Source organism: Mastomys coucha, unplaced genomic scaffold (assembly GCF_008632895.1).
Source record: "Mastomys coucha isolate ucsf_1 unplaced genomic scaffold, UCSF_Mcou_1 pScaffold14, whole genome shotgun sequence".
Taxonomy (NCBI): Eukaryota; Metazoa; Chordata; class Mammalia; order Rodentia; family Muridae; genus Mastomys; species Mastomys coucha.
In genome coordinates, this window is record NW_022196896.1 from 137801414 (window position 1) to 137811748 (window position 10335).

Consider the following 10335-nt stretch of genomic DNA (forward strand, 5'->3'; position numbering starts at 1 on the left):
TTTGTGTGTGTGTGTGTGTGTGTGTGTGTGCATATGCACGTGCGTGCTCAGAAAGACCAGAGAAGGACATCAGATTCCCTAGAGCTAGAGCACAGTTGTTCGCTGCCTGATATGAGTGCTAAGAACCTGGTTCCTTTGCAAGAGTAGCAAATGCTTTAAACCATTTCTTCAACCCATCTCACAAATTTTAATAATCTCTTAGTTTCTGGAAACTGAAGATCTTTACTTCCTAGCCCAGCCTACCTTTTTTTTTTTTTTTTAAAGAAAACAAAGGCCCTTTGCCACACTTCTTAAAACTGATCAACTGAGCAGCTATGCTTTGTGCCTTTACATATTTTGATGTGAGGAAGATTATAGAAACTAGTAGGGAAAACTTTCTGCCTCTTGTTAAAAGGAAAGGAATGGCACACTACTAGGAGTTCACGGATCATGGCTGGAGTCATTCATAGCTGTTTTCCTCTCTTTAACAATTTAGCCTGGCTCCAAGAACAAATCAAAACTACACCAAGGACAAAAGCAAAAACTTGTGTGAAGTTCTAGAGAGTAGTAGAGATAGGATCTCACACATGCTAGACAAGTACTTTGTCATCCCACCCAAAATTCCTGTAAAGGCAGGATCTGGAATAAAAATAGTCAGTGGATATAAAATAAAAGCTATTTTAAGAGGAACAAATTATATGTTTGGGCCAATGAGATGGCACTTGCTACCAGACTTGATGAGTTGAGTTCAATCCCCATGACCACCTAGTGGGAGGAAGGGGGAGAACTGACTCTCACAAATTGCCCTCTGACCTCCATATGTGTGGCATGGTATAAATGCATGTGCACATAATTTTAATTTTTAAGATTTGTTTAATATCTTTATGTGTACACATGAGTTCAGATGCCCACAGAAGCAAAAGGCATTGACATAGCCTTGGGAATTGAACTCAGGTCCTGTGCAAAAGAAGTCTATGTTCTTAACTTCTAAGCCATCTCTCCAGCCCCATGAAAAATCATTTATCAACTTTCTGCATTAAAACAAAAATCCACAAGCCATGAATGATATCACACCCTGAAGTCCCAGCTACTTTAGAGTCAAGAAGCAGGAGAATCACATGAACATCAGAAGTTAGAGGCCAGTCTGGGCAACACAATTTCTCAAACAAACAAACAAATCTAAAATTACATTTAAATGAAACACAGGCAAACTTGGAGAAAATATTGGCAACAGACAAACATGTGAAAATATAAGGAATCCAAAATTACTACATAAAAATATATTTATTCATAAAGAAAATGCAGTCACATTAAATGTGAATTTGTAAAGAGCATATGGAAGCAATTTCAAAACAAGAAGCATGACTAGCCAGCCGATTTATAAAAATACTTCAAGAGAATTTTTTTTTTCCAAACACATGGGCAGTTGTGTAAGTTACCTACTCCTCATTGGAAACACAGTAGTGCTTATTTTCCTTAATAATAGTTACATGTTTATGTTTATGTTTACATCTTTTGAGGTAACGTAATGGTTACACAAATACAAATAACAATATCTTATTTGCAGTTGTAGGAATTGACCCCATTGACTTGAGCATTCTAGGCAAGCACAGAGATACTGCATTTTAAATCATAGAAAGACACATTTTTCTTCTACTATATCCTGTTGTCAAACATACTAGGAAACATGCCCCCAAATACTGCTCAGGAGTAGGTATTGATACAGCCTGACCAGAGAAAAGGTTGACAATTATGCATATTTTAAACTCACTGATTTACTGTTGGGGGTTTATGCTGGAGAAGTAAGAATTCATGAACCAGTCCAAAAATTAACTGTGACCCTATTCATAGCACCATTGATTATAATACAAGACCTCTGGAAAAAACCTGAAGTATCTTTTAAGAGAGAATTCATTCAATTCTTCTCAGTGTAGCCTTTCAAAGAAGCATGATTTCCTCCATGAAATTAAATAATACTGTAGAAAAAACCTTAATGATGAGAAAGTATTTATAATATGTCATCGAATCAAAAGAGCGGGTTATTAACCCCAGTGTTCAATATAATACTAAGGTTGTAAAAAAAAAATTATAAGCCGGACAGTGGTGGCGCATGCTTTTAATCCCAACACTTAGGAGGCAGAGGCAGACAGATTTCTGAGTTCAAAGCCAGCCTGGTTTACAGAATGAGTTCCAGGACAGCCAGGGCTATACAGAGAAACTCTGTCTGTAAAAACAACAATAATAATAATAATAATAGTTGTGCATCTAGGAGATACACAATAAAAATGTCCATTACTGGTGCTGGGAAATATAAGGAAACCTGTGTGTTGTATTTATACTCTTTTTATGCTATGTCCATTTTTTCTGAGTTTTTTTAAATGAGTATTTTTGTAAGATTCCTTTCTCTTTTTTGTTTGCTTTTATTCTTGTTTTGAGATTCATTTTTAAACAAATGTCTAATTTCATCTTTTCCTTGATGCCTGTTCAATAAAGGTATACTTTCTCTTTTATTAAAATCTCCTTTATTTGACCCAAGGAGCTGAAGGGGTTTGCGGCCCCTTAGGAAGAACAACAATATGATCTAACCAGTATCCCCAGAGCTCCCAGGGACTAAACAACCAGCAAAAAAGTACACATGTAGGACTTAGGGCTCCAGCTGCATATGTAGCAGAGGATGGCCTAGTCAGTCATCAATGGGAGGAGAGGTCTTTCGTCCTGTAAAGACTATGCCCTAGCATAGAGGAATGTCAGGGCCAGAAGTGGGAGAGGGTGGGTTGATGAGCAGGGCGAGGGGGGAGGGAATAGGGATTTTTTTCAGAGGGGAAACCAGGAAAGGGGAGAACATTTGAAATGTAAATAAAGAAAATATCTAATAAAAAATTTCCTTTATTTATATGGAAGTAAAATAGTTGACTTTTGCTTCCATAGTGCCACCCTTTGACCTCCAGCTAGAAGGAAGACTAAATGTAAATAGATCAAAAGCAAAAAGAAGATAATCAAACCAGCCTGCTAAGAGATCAAGCTGATCCACATCAGTTAAAGAAGAAACCAGAGGGGAAGAATCAGGCACCACGATGATCAACCATTTCTATACACAGACTGAGTTACCTTGCATTTAAGTCATTATTGATGAGATTAATTGAATGTGTTGAATCAAATTTATGCTGCATGAAGTTGAGCTGCATCTTGGAAATCTACTTTATCCTGCATTACTCAGAAGTGGATGAGCAGACTCACACTTTACTCATAACTTCACTGTTTTATGACCCAATTCTGTTCTCTTTTATGGGGTCATAGAGATCCAGGTCCCTGATCAGTGGCTTTTGATTCCCTGTGGCCTCCATAAAGTATATTTTTCTGTGTCAGGGTTTAGGACTGTTTACTATCAAAACTGAATGACAGCTAACAAACAAGTTTGGCCAGATGCTAGATTTGACCATGAGTCAAAGATTTCAAGGAATAGTATTATGGATTGAATTAAGTACCCCACCCCACCCTACCCCCCCAAAAAAACTATGCTGGTATCCTATACCCTGTACTTAAGAATGTGGTCTTACTTAGAAGTAAGGTTTTTGCAGAAATAATGAAGTTAAGATGAAGTCCCTAGGGTAGGCCCTAATCCACCATAACTGATATCCTTATGAAAATGGGAAATCCACTACAAACACAGACTTATACAAAAGGAAGATTATAGTTAAAAGATGGTTCAATCAGTAAAGTGCTTGCCAAACAAGCATTTGGAACCAAATTCAATCTCCCAGAACTCACTTAAGAAGTGCTGAGTATGGCAGCACATTCCTGCATTCCCAGCATAGGGTAGGTAGAGACAGGCAGGTCACTGGCATTTGCCAGCCAGTGTAGCTGAATCAATGAGACCCACTGGCTTCAATAGGTGTGAGACTGTCTCAAAAACTGGAGAAGAATTAAAGAAGACACCCAATGTCACCTTTGTCCTCCACAAGAAAGAATACATGAAGATTGGAGTTATGGTACCATAAAATTTTAAAACCTGAGAGTTCAGAAACTGCTAAAAGCAAGGGAAGATCCCTCCCTCTACTATACAGACCAAGCATGCCCCCAAAACCTTCATTTCAAATTCTTGCCTTTGTACACATGAGACAAGTTTCTGGTTTTCTGAGTCACTTTATTACAGCTGGCCTAGGAAACTAGCACAGACCATATAGTGTCATAAAAAAATTAAAATGCAAAGAATTCTGAAGGGGTACCAAAAGAACCTTAGATCCCTCCAATTTGTGCAGTTGCTATAAGGCTCATCATACCTGAGTCTTCAGGAAACCATCTGGTTTATGTACATTCTTAATTTCAATTTTGTGGCACATTTCATCCTTAAGCATATTTTTAAAGGCTGTGCTATCTCAGTGTTATTGCACTAAACATGTTAGAATATATTGGGGCTAGAGAGATGACTCAGCATTTAAGATCTCTGGTCTTCCAGAGAACCCAGATTCAATTCCTAGCACTCACATGGTGTCTCATAACCATCTGTAATGCCAGCCTCAGGGGATTTAATGCCCTCTTCTGGCCTCTGTGAGTTCCAGACACATTTTGTTGTTCATAGATATACCTGCAGACAAAACACCCATGCACTTAAATAAATTTTAAAATTTCAAATATATTTGAAAGCTCTTTGAAGAAGAGAGAATATAAACATAACAAAAGCAAGAAGATGATAGGCAAAGAAAGATGAACAGACTGACTACAGAGCAAGATGTATTGGGTCAATTGTTAACTCAATATTTTTAAATGGTCTATAATCACGTGATCTTTCTCTCATGTGTTAAAACAATAAACAACTACACTGATATGTAGACTGATCTGTTTAGGGCTGTCTATGGCTTACATATGCCAGAGGAATAAATGGTGTGTAAGAGCCATTCCCAGGATGTTCACACAACAGACACCTATTAATAAATAAGGCTATCCCAGCAAGGCTGATATTTTCTTACATATATAAAATCGCTTTAGACTAACTGCATAACTCAAAGTAATATGCAATGAATGGAAAGAGACCACTGAACCTTTCAAATGGAATGTACTCAGAGTCCTTATGAGACAGAGGCTCTGGATTCAGTGAAAGACGCCCCTCTAAAAGCATCAGCCTTATCCTAAAGGCAGAACTATTCACCTCCCCTTTCAGATATCTCTCTTCCAGTATATGTTTTACAGTTGGAGCTGACTCTTGCTGTTCTTTTTTAATGGAACTAAATACTGAGGATACACACACACACACACACACACACACACACACACACACACACCGAAGAGTAAAGCCATTCCTAAACAATGAAATAGGCCATCTCTTGAGCTAAAATATACATGATTATGTTTTTTAAAAATCTAAATACATTAATACAATGTTAAAACTTCACCCAAAGCATCCAGAACTTTGACATCTATACTTTTTCACCACCCTCCTGCAACAGTGGGCAGATCTCTGCCACACCTGAAGCTAAGGCAAAATTAAAGGATTAGCCAGTATTTCTCCTTTAAGCATCATGTTTAAAAGACAAGAGAAACATAAGGCTTGTAAATGATCTTTCATTGACAAATTTCCAAGGAAAATAACTGAATTGAAAATTTATTATCATGTATTATCTCTTTTTTCATTTTTGTATGAGCATTTTTGTCTATATGTATCTATGAGCCCAGAAGAGGGCATAGGAGCCATGAAACTGGAGTTATAAACAGCTGTGAGTCACCATATCTGGGAATTGAACCTGGGACCTCTGCAATAGCAGCCGGTGTTCTTAGCAACTGAGTTATCTCTCCAGTTCTTCTATGTTAGCTCTGAAATTTAAGTCAGTTCCCTATATTTGTTAAGGGAAAATTCATGACTACCTCATTCAGAAAATATCTGCAGATGTGCACACAGGCCAGGGTGTGTGTTACTTTGTTTTGCTGTTTGCTTGCTTGTGGTAAATATCTGCTAATATCCTAGCACTTGGGATGCAGAGGCAGGCAAATCTCTGAATTCAAAGCCAATCTAGTCTACATAGTGAGTTTCAGTCTTCCTGGGACTACACAGTAAGACTTTGTCTCAAAAAACAAAAGTAAGAGAGAGGAAAGAAAGAGAGAAAGAAAGAAAGAAAGAAAGAAAGAAAGAAAGAAAGAAAGAAAGAAAGAAAGAAAGAAAGAAAGGAAGGAAGGAAGGAAGGAAGGAAGAAAGAGAGAGAGAGGAAGGAAGGAAGAAGAGAGAGGGGAGAAGGGAGGAAGGTAGGGAGGGAAAAATGAAGAAAGAAGATGTAATAAAAAAGCTACCACCACTTGGATAAATACTGTGATGTTACTGAAGTCAGTAAGCATGAACGGGAAGATGATTTTCAGAAAACTGTTTCTGTACATCACTGAGCTTACACTCTGCTTATCCAACAACACCTTCATGGTCCTAACACAGATTTATCTGGACTATTTTCTTTCTACCCCACAGTTAAGAATAATGACACAATTAAGTCATTCTGTTACAGACAACAACACACAACCATACACACTTAAACACACTTACATTGCTCTTATCACACAATAGATTCTATACACCAGATGGACAATTAGATTAAAATATATGAAAGAGGCTAAAATTGGATTCCAATCCATTTGCAGTTTTGTTTTTCTTGGACTCAAATGAAGGTCTTATGGAGCATGAACATATATTCTCAAGATTTTATGGTTGTTACCCACTTTGTTTAAAAGCCATAACACCCTGAAATGTGTGCATGTGTGTGTATGTGTGTGCATACACAACTAGATACAGAAAAAAACAAATTACAGTTTAAAACATTGATTTAAAAAATATTATGTTAATGACCTGTAATGACAAATTACATGACTAAGCTTAAGGTTTGCCCACTTTACTATTAATTATATTAATAAAAACTCTATCGCTGCTGGGCAGTGGTGGCTCATCCCAGTACTTAGCAGGCAGAGGCAGGTAGATCTCTAAGTTTGAGGTCAGCCTGGTCTAAAGAGTTTCATGACAGCCATAACTACACAGAGACACCATGTCTCAAACAAATGAACAAACAAACAACACAACACATCACAACACACATTAAAAAAAAAACACCTTTATTTCTGTCTGCTGAGTGTAGTCACATCAGAGCTGAATAAGGTCATCACATATTATTATAGAGGAATGATATATGGATCAGTATATTAATAAGAACTAATAAAATGACTGTGTTTTTAATGTTATCACATGCAGTGTGTACAACATTTTTAAATATATTCCACATAGTCATAAATAGTGATTTTACTTAAAACATGCCTAAATATTCACTTGAACCAGAAAGAAAACGGGATGTAAAGCTTGGTAAGCCTCATTCTTCTCTACTACACAAGAACAGGCAGAGGAGAGCAAGACCAATCTTTGCTGTACTTCAAATACTGTGTCTTTTTTTTTTCCTTTCTGGTATTTCAAAACAGGGTTTCTCTGTATAGCCTTAACTGTCTTGGAACTCACTCCATAGACCAGGCTGGTCTTTGACTCAGAGATCTATCTGTTTCTTCCTCTTGGGTGCTGATATTTAAAAAAAAAAAAAAAACATGCACCACCACTGTCAGGCTACTGTGTCTTAAAATTTAGTATCAGCTTTATTCATCTGAAACTTCCACAGATATGTAGGAATATGGTGTATATATGTAACTATAATAGTGTCTCTAGGAAAAAAGATAAAAACAGAAATAAGCCTAAATTTGACATGAAATTATGTGTATGAATTGTTCATCTTAAAGCATGTACTTCCTAACATGTCTACTGAAAGGACCAAGGAACAAAAACTAAGAGGTCAACAGTTCTCCATTTCAAGCACCCAGGTTTTGTACTCAAATATCACTCTCTACTAAAAACAACCAGAACTCATTGAAAACATGATGACTCTAAGATTTGGGAGAGAAATGTACAAAATTAGGATAGATCATCTCTTACTCAAATCAGGTAGTAGAATCTGCCTAATTTGAAATATATAGGAGAGATCTATTAAATAATCTATCAAATTCTAAAGAAGTTCTCACTCTCCCAAGATGTGATGACTTACACAAAAAAGGAATACCAGTGACAATAAATTAATATCTCAATTGCTTTAAAACCCATGGGTCCACATCAGTGTCTTACAAAGTAAAGTGAGGACCAAAGAGGTGGCTGAGAAGTTAAGAGCCACCTGCTGCTCTTCCAGAGGACTGAGTTCAATTCCCCGCACCCACAACAGGCAGCTCATAATTTCCAATACTTGAATTCCAGGGGATCCAACACCTTCTTCTAGTCTCCTCATGTATGTGACATACACACACAGACACAAATACAGAAATAAAAATGAAAAAAATTTAAAATAAAATGAGAAGAATCTCACTAATTACTTTGGCAAATGCTTAAAAAAACAAACCAATTATTTATTAGTATCTTGCCTTTTTCTTTTCTTTTCTTTTTCTTTTCTTTCTTTCTTTTTCAGAGCTGAGGATGGAACCCAGGGCTGCACACTTGCTGTTCAAGGACTCTACCCCTTAGCTACATCTCCACTCACCGTTCATTAGTTTTTCTTTAGTGAGCATACACCATATGGTGTTTTCATTCCAACTTTCATCTGATTCCTCATCTCCAAATCCTGTCCTTCTTTCTTCTAATCCCCACTTGTTGTTACCCCCACCCTCCATTAACACCCCCCACTGCTTCTACCTCATATGTATTCCAGTAAATACCTTAAACACACACACACACACACATACACATAAGGGAGAGGTGTGCATACACATACAAATTAAAATCTAGGGCTATACATAAGAAAATACACAGTGCTTCAGTTTGTCTCATTTCAATTAACAATGATATCCAGTTGCATCTATTTTCATGCAAGTATCATGATTTTATTTTCTTTATAACTAAAGAAAATCTCATGGTGTATTGTGTCACATTTTTCTTATCTACTAATAGGCATCTACACTTGTTACATTTCTTAGGTATTTTGGAAAAGGCAACAATAAATAGATAAGTATCTCTTCAGTAAGACAGTCTTTCAGGTATATACCCAGGAATGGTATAACTGAGACATGCTATTTCTATTTTTAGTTTTTAAGGAACCTCCATACCAGTTTCTATAGTTGTTTACTAAATTGTATTCCAACCAGTAGTGAATAAAGTTATTCTTTCTCTATATACTAGTCTGCACTACCATGTGTTTTCTTAGAGTTGTCTGGAGTGAGATGGAATGATGTTCTAAACCTGTCTGATGTATAGTTGGCAAAGATTTTCTCCCACTTTATAGGCTGTCTGCTCAATCTGGTGATTATTTCCTTTGTTGTGCAAAGAAATTTTAATTTTATATATTTTGATTTGTCCACTCTTGGAGTTACTTTTCTGTGCTATTGGAATCCTTTACATAAAATTCTTCACATTCTAACACATTCAAGTATTTTATTTATGTTTATCTCTAGCAGTTTCCAATTTTAATCTTTGATAGGCTTTAATTTATTTTCATGCAGGGTGAGATATATAGATCTAGTTGCATTCTTCTACATGTAGATGTCTAGTTTTCCCAATACCATTTGTTGAACAGGTTTTATCCAGTGTAAATTTTGTTTGACACCTATGTCAAAAAATTAAGTGACTCTAGCTATGCAGGTTTATTTATGGATATGTAATTCATTGCTCTACATATATTTTAATATGTTGTGAACCTAGACATTGTTCCAGGTTCTTAAGAGATCTATGAGAAGAGTCAAGAGGACTAGAGAGATGACTCAGCAGTTAAGAGCACTTACTATCCTTGCAGAGGACACAAATATGAACCTCAGAATTCATCTTGGATGGCTCACAACTGCCTGGACTCCAGCTCTAGTAGATGTAATACCTCTGCCCTCCACCAGCATCTACACTCACATGCACACACACACAAAGTCAATCTTAGGAAAAATAAAAAAGACAGAGCCCACATGATCCTGGAGCTTATATCCTGGTAGTAGGAGACAGAAGGTAAATACATCAATAAATAAATTACCAAAAAATTTTCTGACACTAATAAGTCATGACTCATGTATCATACTTTCTCTCACTGTCCCGTGGAAGACAGATGTGATTAATCAGCACCCCTCCCTTCTGAGCTGAGCTCAGAGTCAGAACCCTTCTCAGTGTGGTATTGCAAGCATATGAAATCCATCCAAGTTGTCACTTCAGTGAAGTTTTGTTATTATCCAAAGCCTAAACTCTTCTATAAGGTGGCTATTTTCAAATTTCAAGAACCAGCTTTGGCAAATAAAATCCCAAAATACCATCAATCTCACTGTTTCCAGAATTTCATAATCTCTCTCTCTCTCTCTTTCTCTCTCTCTCTCTCTCTTTCTCTCTCTCTC

At 36.7% G+C, this 10335-nt stretch overlaps 1 protein-coding gene across 11 annotated transcripts in view; it reads right to left on the reverse strand.

The window, feature by feature from the left end:
- The window catches only part of Adcyap1 (adenylate cyclase activating polypeptide 1), a 117542-nt gene that overhangs the window by 69938 nt on the left and 37269 nt on the right, over nucleotides 1–10335 (reverse strand). For 4 of the 11 annotated variants that reach the window (XM_031368743.1, XM_031368744.1, XM_031368732.1 and 1 more), the window contains exon 1: nucleotides 3088–3194. The exons of 6 other annotated variants lie outside the window; for them this stretch is intronic. In XM_031368743.1, coding sequence (XP_031224603.1) covers nucleotides 3088–3164 — 77 coding nt within the window. In that variant the 5' untranslated portion in view covers nucleotides 3165–3194. Of the gene's footprint in view, nucleotides 1–3087; nucleotides 3197–10335 lie in introns of those variants that run through there. One more of the 11 variants, XM_031368735.1, reaches the window with a different exon arrangement.